We start from the raw sequence: 18903 nt of genomic DNA, 5'->3' as shown, positions 1-18903 counted from the left end.
TTTTGATTTATACTCAATTTTAATCAGATTGTTACTTTTTCATAGGCTCTGGTTTACCCAAAACTGAGTCAGTTTGCTTATACTTTGGTTAACAAATCAAATACAGATTTATTGAATTTATTGAAAAAACACACACCAAAATTTCCATTTTTAAATACAATGAATAAAATGAAACATTGCTGGACTTTGTACTCCACTGGATTAATTGTTGTGCACCTCTATTTTCCCCCTTCCGTGTCATCCGTGGTACCTTCTACAGCACCTTCAGAAACCACTGGCTCCTCTGGATTAACTTTTGGATGAAGCTTTTCATACAGCTGTACCTGAAAATGTAATGGTCATAAATTCGCATGTATAAAAAAAATCCTAGTTTTCTCTTTATAACCATAGTCCAGTGCAGAGTCAACTGCACTTAAGACCACTAATTTCAAATGGTCTTAAGTGTAAAATCTGAGGCCAACCTGTATAACCTTGCTTGACTCCACTCCAGTAAATGGTGTGTGTATGTTAAAATAAGACTTCTTAGATTACACTCTAGATTAGATCTTGCACATTCAAAAGCATTGTGTAGGCAAAAGCTACATACAGCTTTTGTGTGTGTACATTTGGCACCTGCCGTTAGATCCTATCTACTCATGCCATGAAGTAGAGCAAGGGAGTACATATTAAAGGGTGACGAGCAAACAGGAATATATTTTGATGGAGCTGGTACTTCACATGAAGAATTTTTTTGGCAGAGGCCAATATGTTTTATGCTTCTAGTACATGCATGCTTCATAAAATGTCTGAGATTAGGTTCTGAATACATACAGGATATCTAGACGGGTGGACACTATCTGCCTATGAAATACGTATGAGAAAGACTTACAAAAGGATACTTACCCACTTAGATTTCCAAAACACAAAGTTGCCTATAAAGTCTTCTTTGCCAAAGAGAAGTCTGCTTTCCACAGTTTGCTGTAATCCTCCTAGAAGATAGTTGGATTAACAACATGATCTCACACAAGGCAATTCAGTTCCAGCACAGATATGACCCACTCATGCTCACTCCCCTCTGGAGAGAATGGAATTTAGATGGAAAGATGGAATTTAGAAATTGCTCTATAGCTACTCAGCAATCTTATGTCATGTGAGGCAAAGAAGATTATTTCCAAAGCTATCTCCTTGCCATATGTCAGATATGATAAATTTGTTTCCAAGTAAAGGACTCCTGGATGGTTAAGTCCAATCAAAGGAGGCTATGGGGCGCAGCGCTCATCTCGCTTTTCAGGCTGAGGAAGCTGGTGTTTGTCCACAGCTTTCCGGGTCATGTGGCCAGCATGACTAAACCACTTCTGGCGCAATGGGACACTGTGACAGAAGCCAGAGCGCACAGGAACGCAATTTACCTGCCCACCACAGCGTACCTATTTATTTACTTGCACTAGTGTGTTTTTGAACTACTAGGTTTCCAGGACTAACATGCTAGAACAGTGTTGCTCAAAGAGTGAGCTGGAACCAACCAGTGGGCTTGGAACTACTTTCAGGTGGGCCTCAGCCTGCCCACTGAATCCTTACTCCCTTGCCCTACCTTGCCCCATCATTCTTTCTACTATGTCATACTAGTAACATGGACTCAGCTACACAGCTGCAAATAAAACGCTTTAAGTGCAATATATAATATGACACAAAATGGCAAGGGTGAGCTTTATGGAAAATTCATTGTTTGTTTTTCCTTTCTTCCTAGTTTTATTTTTCCCCATACCATATTTGTGTACCTCATGGAAGTTGCTCACCTCCGAGTCCTTAGAACCCAGCTTTGAAAAATCTGCTTTTAACTTAGCAATTCTAAAGGAGTTTGAGATAGAAACAGAAGCAGTTCATCTGTTGACTTCTGAGGTGAACGTTCAGGTGTGTCTTTTATGTTTCCTCAATTTCTTATTGAGAATTATTGGGTTTTGTCACTGTGCTGCATCTTGCGATGCGGGGGGGAGTAGCTGCTCCCTCACAACAAAGTATATCTTAAGAAATCTGCTTAGTCCTTTGTGCAGTGGTACTTTGGGTTAAGAACTTAATTCTTTCTCGAGGTCTGTTCTTAACCTGAAACTGTTCTTAACCTGAGGTACCAGGCTTAGCTAATGGGGCCTCCCACTGCCGCCGTGCTGCCAGAGCACGATTTCTGTTCTCATCCTGAAGCAAAGTTCTTAACCCAAGGTACTATTTCTGGGTTAGCAGAGTCTGTAACCTGAAGCGTCTGTAATCCAAGGTACCACTGTATTGGAGCTAGAGGGAGGAGCTGCTCCCCCTTCCCCTGGGTAAAGAATAGTAAGAAACAACATTCCATTTTCTTGGATCAACATGCCTCTTTTTTGGCCTAAATGATGTCAAAGCACAAATGATGGCATTAGTAGAGGAAGGGTCATAGAAGCTTCCATAATGGTGAGGAGGTGGTGTTTGACATCAGATCTACCTCTCCAAAATGAGAGCTCTCTCTCCAGAAAGGGACATACAGTACACTCCCAGGAACTAAATCATCTATTCAAATATGATCTCCATTCCAGTGGGTAACTTCTTAACAGTCCTGTTTTCAAAATAATCAAAATATTTTGACTACACTTGGGTCAGGATAAATTTTGAACATGTTATCATGGATGCAGCTCCCTGAATACTACTTTACATGCATGTTTTGCTTCATTAAAGATATATAGCAATACAAATTCAAATGAGCTTCAGACTGTGGATTTCTATGCTTTAATCAAAGCTTAATCAAAACTAGAAAAAATATTACCTGTCATTGCACTTACGATGGCTCCCACAATGAATGTGATCAAAGTTCCTAATGTGCTAAAGTACAGATAGGACAGCGAGTACCAATACTCTTGAAGAAAAGATCTGAAAAGGGGGGAAAACATTTCCTTCCAAAATTATGCTGTATTGATATCCAAAAATTAGCTTAAGCTTACTGTACTTTAAACTGACAAAGGCTGCAATCCTATATACACTTACTGGAGAGTACGCCCCACTGAACTCAGTAGGACTTATTTCTGCACAGACATATATAGGATTGAACAGTCAGCATGTAAACTTAAAGAGATAGTACAGATACTGGCACAACGCTTTAATTTTCTGTTCTATGGGTAAGTAACAAGCACACCTTTGAGTGGAAGCGAAGGATATAAATTTAATAAATAATAACTAAAATAAATAAATAACCCAAACATCATCTAATGAAACTGATTAGCAAAAGCCTCCAGACAGACAAAAAAAGCCTCAAGTAAATTTGGTTAAACTCTAGTTATTTTGAAGATAATCTTAAAGCATTAATATGCCGGTGGACAAAGGGACATTATTCCAGCAAATAAGCCCTCATTGTTTAATTAGAATATAGTCCCACATTCAGTGTATCATTTCATTCCACATTTAATGCTTTTGCTTTCCCAAAGGAAGTCCTAAGATGCCAACAAGAGCTTGATAAAACACTCTGTAAAAAAAATAAATCAAATATGAAACATCATTCAACCATATCTAACATATAATTGAAGTCTTATGCATACCTTTGAGCAGGTGTAGTATGCACAGTAGTAGTTAATGGCGTGGTGAGAGTAACATTGTATTTCCGACAGCCTGCTGTTGAAAGGTGTAACGGCAATGTTTTGTCGCGAGAGGGAGGGTACTTGATAGCCCCAAATCCAACCCATAATGTAATAATAAATCCACACATGAGACCTGAAAATGCACCCTGAGAAGTAGAAAATTACACACAATGTAAACTCAACATGAACAATAGGGACAAATCCTTTCAAAAAGGGTTCTGACTCTAATGTTTAAAATCAAATACAGGATTCCTGGAGGCTAGTGTTTGGGCACCCGTTTTTTAAACTCATTCTGCTACAGTCACTTAGGATTTAAAGAATTTTGTTATTTCTTTGTCATGACTGTAACACATATGTAGCCAGACTATGTAAGGGTAGTTGAAATAAGACATTAACTCTATTTCCTCTTTCGAATGCTTCATTTCATTCTTCATCTCAATATCTCCATCAGCATTTTGATCAGGGGGATGACAGCATTCATTTCACTTTTTTTTTATTCTGGGGTGGTTAAGACATCACCTCAAACCATTATTCATGAAGTCAGGAATCTAGGCTTACAGACTTTCTCTTCCCTAGAGTACAACCGTTTCCTGTCTCCTATCCTCATTAATGCCAAACCATACCTTGCTGGATAAGACAAAATGGCAAGCAATGGTTTGTCTCAAAGTAGGGTAGGCAGCAAGGAATCATTACAAACCAGAAGACAAGAGGAGGAGAGTGAATGAGCACTGTGCTCCTGAATGCCTGTTGACAGAATGCAAAACCATAGCTTTGCATTATGTGTGAACAAATCATGTGTGGGTGTAAAGTTACTAAATAATGAAGGCACTATGAATACTCTGTGGACTGCTAAAATATCAAAGTATAAAATGAGCTCTCTTATACCATTGCATATTAACAAGCAGAAGACAAAAGAATTACTTACTGTAGGATTTGCAAAAGGTAAAAGGATGCCCAAAGAAAATATTCCCAAAAGAGGTCCACCAAGTATTCCAAAAATACTGAGCGCAGCCTGAAGGATGGAACAAAATCAAGGTGTTAGTAAATACAGGGACTAGCAAAAACAAGAAGTAAATTAGCAAAAAGTATAAGTTCTGTTTTTCTTTCACCCTGCTTTGAAGTTCATTTGACTATGGAAGGGCTTTTTAGGAGAGGCCCTTCAAAAAGATACAGCTCCAAGAAACCTGCCATTTCAGGTGATGGCGAAGCTTGACACATCAGCAGTGACACTCCCCCCCCCCCTTTTCTCACTGTTTTAAAACCAGCAGCTCTGCTGACAGTTTTGGCAGTGCAGGTGCTTAGCTCAGGCCACTGCCCCTCTTCCTTCCTCTGAGAGTCAGAACGCAACCCCTTAGCCACTGAACTTGCCAGCAGAGCACTTAATGAGGAATATAGAATATATAATTAGATTCACAAAATCTAAGCAAATTCTTCTAAAAACTAGAAGTTTAAGAATAACCGTTAAAAGCTTACCTGTAACAAACCACCCATCTTGGATGCCACACCAGCCATGGCAAGGCACACTGCACCAAAAAGCAGGTCTAAATGAATAAATTTATGCAAAGTTTATATGGTTTATTCATATATGTAACAGACTGATAAGTTTAAGACGTTCTGCCTTCTAATAAAAAAATCAAAGACAGCGAGTATATTAGAGTTTGCCACTAGGAATTACCAAAACCAACAAAATTTTACTCCCTTGGAGGAAGTGAATATGATTTTTTTTAAAAAAAAAACACCAACAAAAAATGTTTGATACTGGTTTAATTATATGATTATCATGCATAAAAATGGAAATCCTATGTTATATCCTATGTTATAATGGATGCTAATAATTTACTGTACATTGGGTATGGCTAACTTGCAGCCTAATTATGGCCCAGCATTTTGGCTGCTGTATTGGCAATTTTAGGTGGACTCCTTTTTTCTGAGCATCAGGTGGCCCTGTGCAGGTGGCCCATAGCTGCAGTGGAAATACAACAGGTAGTGATCATACATTTTCCACAGGCATCGCATGAAGCTGTAGGCAGCACAGGCACCAACAGAGAGTATAGGGCAAACAAGTAGATGGGCTGGGACAAAGCTCTACCACATTTCACAGCAGAAACAATGACATAATCTCTTGGGGCCTATCCTCTGCATGCCAAATAAATAAGCTTTTATCAGAGAGAAACCACTGTGTAACCTAAGCAGAGAAAGAGGTAGGTTACATTAGCATGTCAGCTGCCACTTCTGTTTAGAAAAGTTATAAAGTCCTTTTCCTTTGGTCAACTTTTGGAGCCCACAACCACCAGAATTCTTCATAAGGCTAAATGTTCTGCAAATCAGAGGGACAGGTTGGTCTGGTACTAAAGCAATAATGTCTGCATCAGTTGAAATTGCATTTCTGCTGTGTAGTCTGAGAAGGGGTATGGCTATGGTGATCTGACTGTGGGGGCTTGTCATGAAGAGTGTCTGCACTTCAGAATTGTAACACTGGGTAAAAAGGTAAAGGACCGCTGGACGGTTAAGTCCAGTCAAAGGTGACTATGGGATTGTGGTGCTCATCTTGCATTTTAGGCTGAGGAAGCTGGCGTTTGTCCACAGCTTTCCAGGTCATATGGCCAGCATGACTAAACTGCTTCTTGAGCAACGGAACACCGTGACAGAAACCAGAGTGCATGGAAATGCTGTTTACCTTCCCACCGCAGCTTTTGAACTGCTAGGTTGACAGGAGCTGGGACAGAGGAATGGGAGCTCACCCCGTTGCGGGGATTTGAACCGCCAACCTTCTGATCAGCAAGCCCAAGTGGCTCAGTGGGTTGCCACAATAGAGAAGTGGAGTCAAATGCTGGTGAAGAATAATGGAGCACAGCAGCCAATGTAACTTCTCATTCTCAAGCCAACAGATCCTCTATTCATTGGGGCCAAGGCCACTTTTACAATACCCACTTCAACAGGCAAGCCCTGGAGGTTGGTCGTGGATCAATGCAACCCTTGACCCTTACTGTACATGTTTCATTGTATACAGTTTGCGACTGATGCAGGTCCATAATTCTAATCAGTTGCTTTTTGTACAGTATTTCTGTCTGGCTCCTTGAGACTTCCTGATGCAACTGTCATGATACTGTCTAAAGTAAATTATAGTGGAGAGCCAGAGTGGCTTAACAGTTAGAGATGTAAGAGGTTTAGGAGATCTAGGCCCAAAACTCACCACTATCTTAAATATAAAAAATATATGTAAAACAATCAGGGTGGGGAACCTGTGGCCCTCCGAATGTTGTGGGACTATTGCTCTCATCATCCCTAATTACTGATCATGTTTTCTGGGACTGATGGGAGTTGGAGTTAAACAACACCTGAAGGGCCATAGGCCACTTATCTCTGCTCTAAACAATCACTGTGCAAAATTGTATGTAAACAAGCCTACAAAGAGCAGATGGAAGACACGGACCCATTTCACTTGTCACATTGAACTATAGATTTACAAAACTATGGTTTAACATGCAGCATGCTGGCACACACTAGGTTCTTGCTCCACTCTGTTCCTCCACTGGTCCTGTCATGGTGTTGGTAAATAAGGCAAAGTCTACCCTGACATGATGTCCAAACCAGAAACAAAGGGTGGCTTATTCCACATAGCTGTCCAGTGAGTTTCCTTTATTACACATTTGAAGTCATTTTTCCATTTGGATTTTAGTGTTTTATTCTATATACAAGGCATAATCCTATATAGCAATGAGACAGCTGCATTTACAGTTTTATTATGTCTAAGCCTCACTCAGATTTTTTAATGTATCTTAACTTCTACAGTTAATGAGAAAAAATGGGATTTTTTATTTAAAAACATAAAATATCACATACAAACTTACTCATTCCTATGGAAATCCATGACATGCTTGTGTCAGACATCTTAAAATGAGGTCTAATGAGGTCTTCAATTGTTACAGCAGCTAATGCATTGATGCTGGATGACACTGTACTAAAGAATATAAAATTAAAATTTTCTGAGGTTTGCATTTGTGTTGCGGTTGCACAAATATTTTAAAACTGATACAATTTTGGGAGCAGGGGTGGGGAGGAACAAAACTTGAGCTATGACAGAAACATTGTCCCAATACAATTCACAAAGTGGTAATGGCTTTTCATCGTATTCTCAATCTGTCATCTGTATTTATGAAAGCTTGATGAGAGCTTTTCCTGCCACTGAGCCTGATGTGTGCTAAAAGTGGTAAGACTTTCCTACATTAGCCACTTGGTGAGCTGGTCATTTGCAGTAACAATCCATGACAAGGTACTCGTGCCAAGTCACAGAGCTAATATACCCAAAAGCACCACAGTGCCAGTGAGGCTGTGATGAGGCAACTAAGTCCGCTCACCCGTCTTGGTGCGGCGGTGTTGCGGGATGGCAGAGGCTCCACAAAGGAACTGGAACAACGGTGCCCTTTCTGGTAGGCGGTGGGAGCTTAAGTTCTTAACTATAAGGTTCTTAACCAGAGGTACCACTATACATATGACTGAGAGTCACACTGCATGTTATATCATGATACTATCCATTTTTGCCATCCAATGAAGCTGAATGTTGAACGATTCAGGACAGACATTGATTTATCATTTTAAAAATTGGCTGAAAGTCGCCAGTAACTTTCTAGAATCTAGACCTAGGGTTGCTTAAAAATGACCTGGATGTTCCACTGAAACTCACCTTAATGTCCCACTGTAGGTCCCAGCCACAAAAAGTCCTGGAACTCCTGGATAGTCACCCAAAATCTCCAACACAAAATACGGCATGAGCTGAAAAAAATTCACCATTGAGAAATAGTAAACTTTTTTGATTTGAAGTTTAGAAACTCAATCATGGTTTGAAATAAAAATCTAACTTGAAATTATTTAGGTTTGTGCATGTCCTTGTAACACTGAACACACACACACACACACATTCCATTGATTATTAAACATAGCACACTACCCTTTGTTTGCTGAGAACGATTTGTTACTCCAGCTAAGTTCCATGTAAACCCTTTGAGAAAGGTGGTAGCTTCAGGGCAAAATGTACACTGGCTACCAAACACAGAGGACACCTTGGCATTTTGGGTGCTTCCTACCCAAACACTACTGTGGCTGAGATTCACAGGGTGTGGCACTATGTGCTTACATTCTGAGCATATTCTCTGCCATAACATGGAGGACTGACACACAGCTGGAGTGGCCCAGGCATTGAAAAAGCTTGGTGGGGCTGGCATACAGACCACATAAAAGGCTTCCTAGTTTTCTCCGTGGGCTTAGAAGCTCATTTTAAAAGGGATGTGATCACTTGCAGCTGAAAGAAGTGAGGGAGGCAAGACCACCGAGTGAATTCAAGCACTAAAGATAAAGAAGGGACCAGAGGAGTTGTGGAGAGCATGTAGAAAGCAAGGAAGAGGGGAAAACGCAGGTGAACTGGGAGAAAAAGTACAAGGAGAAACAGGTATGAGCTCAAAGCAGAGTAATAAGAAGCGAGAGACATATTTGAACTGGAGGAAGAGGCAGCAAAGGGAAAAGTTACAGAAAAAAATCTGATCACATATTCCTGCTTTGGACAAATAGGAGAGACCAGGTCCATGAGTAGATGCCTCGCAAGCCAAATAGGCAAGTAATTGTACTGAACCAACCTGGCTGCATAAACATATATTATTTCTTTCTACAGAAGATGCATATTTGAAATTCCTGCTCTGTTTGGGAATGAGAGGGTTCCTTGCTTCATGATTTTATTATATCTGTCTATTATTTCAAGTAAAGTGGCAGTTTTCCTTGTCCCTCACAATCATGACTTGCTAATTATGTTATCTTTCCAAAAGGCCTTCTTAAAACTTAGTTACTTGGAAGATAAATATGAGTCTGATCTATTCTGTGTGTACCGGTAACTCTTTCACTTGACAGTAATACTAAACCTGATCTGGTGCTGCCACAAAGCCTGAAGTCCATGGATCACAATCCTTGTATATGGAGTACATTGAGAGTCCACTGAATACTGCAGAACTAAGAGTTAGACAAAGTCCCATAAGATTTAAATAAAGAGAGCTGTAAGAAAATGTTAGAAAAGTAGGTTAACGAAGCATTGTTCTTGCTGAAATTATATGAAAACAGAGGTTCACTGGGGACCCTTCCAACTCTACGATACTATGAACACAGCTGCAAATACATCATGCCTAAGGCACAAGGTAACCCCTACAAATTAATGCACACCACCAAATGTTTGGACAACTTTGCTGTATCCAGTAGGACTACCTTCGAAATTCTCTTCCTGATTTAGAAGGTATTTCATGGATTGGCAAGACTACAGTTTATTGCTAAACCAAACAATGATATCTAATTTCACTTTATCATTTTGCAAAGTAGAAACTTAAATAACTTTAAGAGGCTTTTAGCAAATATGCAACTTAGTACGCCTTAATAGACTCAGCAAAGCAGATTCAGCAAAATGGCAAAGTACTCAATAATCACTTTCCATAACCGGAAACCAGCTTCTGTTTGTAAATCAGTAAGAGCTGATCAACAGTGGAACAGATTCCCACAAAAGGTGGTGGACTCTCCTTCCTTGGAGATTTTTAAGCAGAGGTTGGGTAACCATCTGTCATGGATGCTTTTGATAGGATTCCTGCATTGCAGGGGCTTGAACTAGATTGGCCCTTGGATCTCTTCCAACTCTAAGGTTCTATGATCACTTTTCTGGGTGAGGTCCATGCAAAAAAAAAAAAAAAAAAAAAAAGATATTGCATGGGAAATAAATCACATATCCAGCACCCATAAGTTGAAACACAGATCAAACAATCCTCACAGGCAGGAACACATGAGGAATCCGCTAGTGCACCCGAGAATATTTGGACTGAAAGAATGGATTTACAATATGTAGTCTTACAGTTTTGCATGAAGTCTTGATTTGCAAGCAAGGTACCGTTGAACCTGAGACTGATTTACTCCATATATGCCAAGCCAAGTGAAACTGCCGCCAATGGTAACTGTCCACACAGTATGCCTTTGCAGAGGGCTTAGGTTAAAGCTAAGAGGGAAAAGGCATATAAAAGTAATGTGAAAGTTCTGACATGGAAAAAAAATGAAGAATTCAGTGGAGGAAAGGGGGAATGTTAGAACTTTGAATGAAATTCCTCTACTTGATAGCCTGTGCTCTACATCAATATAGCCAGAAGGGGATGGGTTTGCTGTGGGAGGCCCATAGCCTTCCCAGTCCATTGACATGATTGCAAACAAGGAGAGATTTATGCCAACCCAGGAGCTGGCATAAATCAATTCCTTTTATTTTCCTGCCATTAGGAACAATGGGAACAATGGGTTTCCCCCCCCAAAAAAAAGTGGAAATAGGATAGAAGATTCCAAATATGCACCTCCACCCTCACTCCTGCTCTATCAGAAAGAGCAGGAGCATGAGGCAGGATGAAAGGTCTTCAGTTCCCCCATCACCAATCCCATAGGACTGAAGTCTTAAGCAAGTATGCATTTCAAATTTATAAGCTTAACCATTAATTTGCTGTTCTAATACCACTCAGAGATCGATATTTTATCAAGGGGGTTACTTTCTCTTGAGTTGTCCACCCACTGAAATGTAAATTCCCAAACTTTTCAAAACCTTTAAGAATGTCCTGGGTAGCATACTAAGGAAACACTTACTCCCAGAGTCTTAGTCTTCCTCCATGACGAGCATCATCCATAATAGCAGTAAATCCTCCTTTAATTACTAAAGTTCGAAAAATCACGGCTAGAAACCCACTTATCATCAGTATAAACTGGAAAACATCCGTCCAAACCACTGCTTTTAGGCCACCCTATACAGGAAAAGCAGATGCAGTATATGTTTTTTTAAAAAAGTCAGTTCTGTCTGTATAGATATATGCACATATATTTGCGCATAGATTGTTGGCCGCTTTGGGACTCCTTTGGGTAGTGATAAAGTGGGATATCAAATCCAAACTCTTCTTAAATGTTTAAGCTTAAGCTTAAACATTTATTTGCCCTCAGAAAAGGAAGTTTTAAGAAGTGCTGAACTTTGCTTGTATTTCAGCTGAAAATCAAACAATCTCAACCAGTGGCTGAGATTCAATTTGAAAAGAATATGAAAAGAAACATATTCTAAATTATATGTAAGATTACTTTCTGACAGCATAGAACTAATATAGGATGGGAGGGCAAGATAAATTTTCCATCTTAACTCTAAAGCACTGAAAAATGATCCTTTTTTTACCCAGTTACACAATGCGTTTCTTAACTTTTTAAACCAGATCCAGGAACTAGATTTCCTTCTTTTTCCTTCAGTTTAATCTAGGAAATGGAATATTTGTACACAGGATTCTTACAGACAGGTGTTTATTGTGGGATCCTCGTGCATGGAAGTTTCCTAAAGCATCCACAGAACATTGTTGGCATCAAAAAGTCAGTCTGTATTCCTCCCCCATTTAATCCAGATTTACCCCTTCCATGGAAAATTTATGAAGTTAAAAAACAACCCAACCCTGTCGCCAACAACCCACTTGCAATATTAAGCATCCTTCTAGAAACATCCAGAGATTCACATATTAGACATCTATGTAACTGATGCCATGATATACCCACACTACATTGCTGTGACAGGGAGCTAGAGATGTTGAACAGAAAATTCACAGCATCTCACCAAACAAAGCTTTTAAGCAGGTTTTTTTCTGGAAAACATGAACTTTACAATATTATAAAACCAGTACTGTATGTGTTAGTAGCATAGCTTTGTAGATAAGCCCAGAACATTTACTAGCCTCCAACGTTATTTTACTAGCCTGCTAAGAAAATTTAGTCTCATAATGTGGTGTAAAGGCACATGAAGCCACAACCTTGCTGAAAATTTGGACCTGGTCAACACTTGGATGGGGGAGACCTCCTGGAAATCATTTGTATTCTCTTATCTCAGTGACCAGCACTGACAAGAAGGTAAAAAATGTCTCTTCTAGCAAGAATACTGGTAGAAGGGGGGTGGAGCAAATCCCTGCAAGGAATTCATTGTTCCCAAGGCCTCTAGGCAAGGTTGAATGCAAGGCTGATATAACGTAAATACATAGATCATGAAAAATAGAATCCTATAACAAATCTGAAAGTAAAAGTTGGGATCGATTTGTTTATTTATAAAGGTTACTGGAACATCCAGGAACCACAATGTTTATTAAAGCGAACTGTTCACATACCAGAGTGCAATAGAAAGTGCAGACTATTCCTGTTGAAATAACAGACCCCCACAACTGAAATCCTGTAACTGAAAGGGAGGGGAAACACATAAATATTCTTTGAAACATTTCTAGGGATATGTGGGAAAACATTGTTTGTTTGTTTGTTTGTTTGTTTATGCAAAGAAGACAAAACAATAAGTGCACATACAAATCTTCATGACATTTATGAATTTAAAGTTTGCTATAAACAAGAAATGTAAATACTACTTCGATGGTGAGTAGCAAGCATACTTGAACTGTGGAATGACATACAGTACCTGCCAGACCTTAAGATCATCATTAGGAGGCCCTTCTCCAGGTTTCCCCTAAATAGGTGATACAGGTGACCATAAGGGAAAAGTCCTATTAGGTGATGACATTCAGCCCGGTGCTTCTAGTTGGCCAGGCCAGGTATTGGGTCAAGGGTCCTAATAGCTCGGAAGGATCTCTTGCTGGCAGCTGTGATGCTTTTTCTGCTCTCCTCACCATGACCTCAAGCAGCACTTTAGCAAAGGGAGAGTGGCTGTGCCACTTTATAGTAGGAGTCAAATTTGACCCTCACTTGCAGTGTCTGCCTGCCACTTTGTCCTGCTCCATCTCCTGTCTTTCCTTGGGGGGAAAAGTGTGACTGCATTGGGGGGTCTCCTCAAATCTGACCCTGGTGGGATTATAGAATGCCCTCATCAGTGAGACTCTCCTTAATTCTTCTCCCTTCTCTCACATTACAAAAGGACTAAAAGCTGAAATCCTGTACACACTGACCTGGAAGTAAATCCCATTGAATAGTGGGACCTGGAGCCAGGAGACCCATGGGACCAGACAGAGCCTCCAACCCCCAACCCCACTATCCAGGGAGACATCTCACCAGGCCTGTCTCCAAGGAATGCCCTGGAAAGACCCTTGGAGTTGGTCTCCAGCAGCAGAGGGACCAGAGGGGGTCTCACACGCAAAAGCATCTGTGCCAGGGAGTTCAGGCTGAGGTAGTTTTGGGAGTTAAGGTCTGCTACTTGCTGAAACAACATATGCCTTTCAGCTCATTACTCCTGAAACCTGAGTTCTGGCTGATCTTAGTGGATGACCTCTGCCTCACAGCTGTGCTTTCGGATTATGTTTGACTCAGGACTCCACCTTTGTGCTTGACCCCTGCTTCACTTTGACTTTGCTTAATGCTATTGTGCTTTGGGCCTGAGTCTGCAATGTGACCTGTTGTGTAGTCTTGTTCCAGACAACCTCAGGGCCTGAGACCTAACCCAGCTTAATGCCTCTGCAAATGATTAAAATAATTTAATGAACAGCCAAACTATAAGAGTTATTATTTCAACTACCACATATATTTGAAATATTACATGAGGTGTATTGATTTCATTGTCTTATTATTCACATGCTACAGGGTAAGCAAAATTTGACTCAAGCTTTTCACAAAGGTACTGGAGATTTCACACAAGTGAACCACCTAAGTCAACATTAGTTTTTTGTCCTTTGCTAATAGTTTTTAGTGATGTATTCACATTACCTTGACTCAAAGCCAGGGATGGAGAATATATAACAATTCCAGTGTATAATATCTGAGGAGATGAAATAAACACACATGTTAGATGTTCTTTCTCAGAATTATTTGTTCTACACCAGGGATGCCCTCCCTGCAAGGAGCAAGCACAAAAGCATCAAGTCCTATTCAACAGCCCACATAGCGCTTAGGCAAAGAGGGGAGGGGAGTTGAAGAACATAACCAATCATAGAACACAAACAACAACATATACATACCATACATACTAACATTACTATTGTGGCTGAAACACTACCACCTCACAGTCCTTTGAGAAAAAGCACCAGTTTGATTTAAGTACCATGAAACAAACTGAGCAACGTAAGAAGTATGTAAAAACAACAACCTTACACGCTTTAAGTGAGCATTTTGCCAACAAAAACTCCGGTATCACTGAAATAAGTGTGCAAACAAAATGAGCGAGTCCAGTTCTTAGTTGCATTTGTTCATGCAACGCAAGACACTTTTGGCTCACACAGACTTTTGCTCCGTCTCTGTACTATTTATTTATGTATTATATTTATAGGTAACCAATGCAGTAAAAAACACACATAGCAAGAATAACAAAGAAAAATTAGGTGAAATTGCTTACAAAAATGTATATAGTAGGGGAAATTCACACAAAAATGCAGTGCATAGTTAAACTATGGAACTCGCTCCTACAGGAGACAGTGGTGGCCACTAAATTTCAATGACTTTTAAAGCCAGCTAGACAAATTCATGGAGAATCAGGCTATCACCTGCCAATATCCACAATGGCTGTGTTCTACCTCTACTCTCAGAGGCAGTATGTCTCTGAATACCAGCTGCTGTGAAGAGCCAGTAGGCAGAGTGCTGTTAAACTGAGGTCCTGCTTGCAGACTTCCCATAGGCATCTGACTGTTCACTGTGAGAAAAGGACTAGATGCCCCATTTGCCTTATCCAGCAGGATCCCCTTATGTACTTAGTATGCTATAATCAATAAAAAATTCTGCTTTACTTACCGTTAAAATCATAAACATCACTGTTCCAAGCAGACGCATTTTTTTATTGTATCGAAGCTCCAAGTACTGCGAAAGAGACAAATTGCTTTTAGATACAAAACATACAAATTCATATGAATCTAGCTAATATGTAGAAATAGGACTGACACGATTCCTTTTTGGGGGGAGGTTTAAGACTACAGTTCTATGCAGAGCTGCTCGGGAGTGAGATCTCAGTGAACTCCCTGAAATTTACTTCTCAGTAAATATCTATATGAACAGATTTTTATCAGTGACATTCTATGCAAAGTTATTGAGAGACCTTCTCTATAGCTAAAAACAGCTCCTGGGAATGGAGGCACTACAGATCAGGGAAAGGGAATGAGAGGAGAGGGTTAAACACCCTCCGTGATCTGCAAAGCAGCAGTGTGCTGTTAAGTCGCTGTTGTATTTAGAGCCCCACCCGTTCTTTCCCCTCCTTGAGCAAAATGCACTCCTGTTGCCCATCAGCCAATTGGCAGTTGGAAGCACATCTTGCTCTAGTGAAGGAGCAAGATTCATTTGATGCCCCACCCTTATGCACCCCCCATGCCTGGTGTAATATATGACTCAGATGTGTGTGGGGGGGGGACCTGGCTTCCCCAAATGAGGCCTGGAGGGCCAAATTTGTGACTTACAGCATAAATTAATAACACAGTCTTATTCAGTAAAAGAATGAAAGCTTTACTGAGTTAAAATAAACTTGTTTGCAAATAACAAGTTGAACAGTGAACAGAAGTGAACAGAAGATTAAACTAGTTTCAGAGCATACACAGAGATTCCATTGAGCACAGGCTTCACAGAGCACAGGCTCCACCACACAGACGGATTCTCTAGGTTCCACACTGAGTCTGCCTGCAAGCAGATATTGTGGTACCTCAGGTTACATACGCTTCAGGTTAAAGACTCCGCTAACCCAGAAATATTACCTCGGATTAAGAACTTTGCTTCAGGATGAGAACAGAAATTGTGCTCCAGCAGCGCAGTGGCAGCAGGAGGCCCCATTAGTGCTTCAGGTTAAGAACAGTTTCAGGTTAAGAACGGACCTCCGGAACGAATTAAGTACTTAACCTGAAGTACCACTGTACAATATTTATACAGAGAATGAGTCATCCTCAAGATGAGTCACAGGAGCCAACTGATGCTTCACAGGTAAGATTCACCTTCTGTTGTATGGGCAGGACGGTCCCTCCCCTTACCTGGCTGATCACCTGGCAACACCTCCCCAGGCAGGATTGGGCGATTGGCTGAGGTAGGCAGAGACCTCCAGGTAGCCAGCCTGGGGAGGGTGAAGCCAGCCCGAACTACCGGGAGCCGCACTGAGATCTGTGGGGGGCTGCACGCAACCATGCAAAAGGCATTTAATGTGGGGAGCAGTCATTCTGCAGCTTTTCATCATTTCACAACATTTCTAGACTCCTTTGCTGCTTCTGCTCTCAAATACCTTTGTCACATGACAGTTTGATCTAAAGGATGGAGGTTCCCTGCCCCTGTTCTAGTTAAGTGAGTTTCAAAAATGACCCTGGAGTGGCTTCATGGCTAGAGAAAATGACTGCTTTTTATATAAGAAAGTGGTGCCAGAAAAACAACAGATGGAACAGAGGAAAAGAAAGAAATAGCATTTCCATACTACCAACTTCAAGGGTTTAACGCATGTTCCCCATGCTCAGTTCATCATCATCAGCTCTGCTTTGAAGCTGTGACTCCTAGTAGGGAGGAACAGGAACAGAGCTCTGTGAAATACTGTACCTTGTCCATTGAGATTTGCCAGATCCAATTCTGAATTGTTTTCGTTGACTAGTAACTTGCTGGATAGTCCCCTGATTTATTTTTAAAGGCCTTAGGGGTATATTTACTACGGGTATCGTATGTTGTTAGGCTAACCTGGAGGGTTTTATTCATACAGTCCTGGGAGGAGATGCTAAAAGTCTGCTTACCTCATAGGTGCTGATGATATGCAGCCGGTAGTAGACAGGTAGGAACACTTCGGCAGAAATCAGCACCATAATGGTATAGGCGAAAACGAAGAGACTAAAAGCGACCCCAAAGCGATAGATCTCAGCTGGGGTCCCCAGCACCGTCACCGCTGACATAAAGCTGGCTGTGAGGGACAATGCAACTGGCCAACAAGTTAGACTGCGGCCAGCCATCAGATAGTCATTCTGAGATTTGTATACTCCCTTGGCGGCAAAGAAAATGCCGATTATTGCAGAGAAGACCAACATGGCTATAAAGACGACATAATCATAGAAACCAAAGCGTTCAGCTAGTACTTCGGGGTCAAGAAGCGGTGGGGGGGAAGGTGTTGCCATCATGGGGCTCAAATGGGAGGCAGCAGAAAGGCAGAGTGGGTTGGAGAAATAAGCATCTGAGCTGTAGATCTCGTTACCGTGGTAACAACGGTTCCTTAAAGCCACAAACCTCTTCTAAGCCCAACGGCTGACTGTAATGCCGTCATGTTTGCCATACACTAACTTCATGCTTTCCAACAGGGCCTACCTCAGAGTAGCCCCCCAGCACAACCCTAAATCAAACTCAAAATCTAAGCCTAACACTATGGGAAAGGTGGCACTTGTTTGGAGCTCCCTGCTCATCAATAACAACAAACAAACCCACCAGAACTTGAATGGAGATGGAATTACTGCAACCCGGATATTTATGGGAAACTTTAGTATATATTTTAAAAAAACAAAAAACAAAACAGACAAGGGCCCCAAATTGGACGGGGGGGGGGTGGATTAAGAGAAAGGGGGAAGCTTAAGATAGTGGGTCACTAGCTAGAGTGATAAAGTAAGCGGAAATGATCAAGCTTCTGGAGAGAGTAAAAGGGACCACACAATTCAAACAGGTAAACATAAACTTCCTAGAGAGAGACAGGGAAGGAGGCTGCAGGCAAAATGGCTGCCAGTGGTGAAAAGCCATGGGTCAGCAACCTTTGATAAGGAAAAGAGGGGAAACGGAGGGCTAACAATACAGGAAGAAGGTTCTTTAAACACTGTAGAAGCTTTACTAGAAAGTGAATTGTTAGAAATAGGCCAAGTAGAACACTTCAGAGCAGATGAAAAACGAACAGCAAAAGCTACAGTATCAAAATGGGGATTAAAATTAAAGCAGCAAACAATGGGTATTTCAAAGTAAGTTAGATTGCAGTGGAACATTTTAAGAAAGCTACAGAAACTAAAACAGCTGCTTCAAAAAATATTAGAGTCAGAAGCTTTCTCTAACAGTGTCCCCAAATAAGACATTTTGAACTATAGAGTCGAAAGAAATAATCAAGGTAAGACAAAAGCTAGAAAGGGGGCTGTAAAAATTAGTACGAGCAACTCCTAGCAAAAACAAAGGCCAAGAAACACAGCAAATGTGAGCTTTTCCCAAGAATGATCAGTCAGTTAGAAACCTTGAGAAAGAGAAAAATAAGAAAGGGGAAAGAGCACTGACCATAAAAAAAAAGATTTTCAAAAAGTAAAACTAGGAAAAGTTTTTTTCTTAGGGGCAGTGCCTATTAAAAGCAAGTAGGGGAAAAGGGATTGCTCATAAAGCTGAGCAATCTATTTGTGTTGTAGAGGAGCATGTGGCTGAG

The 18903-nt window shown here is 40.8% G+C and overlaps 1 protein-coding gene across 3 annotated transcripts; it reads right to left on the bottom strand.

The window, feature by feature from the left end:
• Positions 1-18792, bottom strand: LOC307224793 (sodium-coupled monocarboxylate transporter 1-like). Of its 3 annotated transcripts, none has more exons than XM_079991926.1 (15): positions 17261-18792; positions 15306-15371; positions 14289-14340; positions 12755-12822; positions 11217-11371; positions 10450-10590; positions 9482-9611; positions 8257-8345; positions 7424-7533; positions 5046-5113; positions 4498-4584; positions 3534-3718; positions 2768-2871; positions 883-968; positions 1-323 (listed from the first exon to the last, which is right to left on the bottom strand). In XM_079991926.1, exons 1-15 carry the CDS (start codon positions 17636-17638, stop codon positions 219-221), a joined length of 1824 nt encoding a protein of 607 aa, XP_079848052.1. In that variant the 5' UTR covers positions 17639-18792; the 3' UTR covers positions 1-218. The 3 variants fall into 3 exon arrangements, with proteins under 3 accessions (XP_079848052.1, XP_079848053.1, XP_079848054.1); XM_079991927.1 differs by having other exon boundaries at positions 5046-5095; XM_079991928.1 differs by having other exon boundaries at positions 9482-9569.
• Between the last annotated feature and the right edge of the window lie 111 nt (positions 18793-18903).

This window comes from Podarcis cretensis, assembly GCF_951804945.1.
Source record: "Podarcis cretensis genome assembly, chromosome: 10".
Taxonomy (NCBI): domain Eukaryota; kingdom Metazoa; phylum Chordata; class Lepidosauria; order Squamata; family Lacertidae; genus Podarcis; species Podarcis cretensis.
Note: the sequence above shows the minus strand (reverse complement) of the source record. Positions and strands in the feature narration are given on the sequence as shown.

Excerpts from the sequence above, each read along its gene's own strand:
- LOC307224793 (XM_079991926.1), bottom strand. The coding sequence starts at position 17,638 with ATGATGGCAACACCTTCCCCCCCACCGCTTCTTGACCCCGAAGTACTA. Across the intron at positions 11,372-12,754 it reads GCACTTTCTATTGCACTCTG|GGTGGCCTAAAAGCAGTGGT; the intron begins GTATGTGAACAG and ends TTTCCTGTATAG. Across the intron at positions 5,114-7,423 it reads ATGGATTTCCATAGGAATGA|ACCTGCTTTTTGGTGCAGTG; the intron begins GTAAGTTTGTAT and ends TTATTCATTTAG.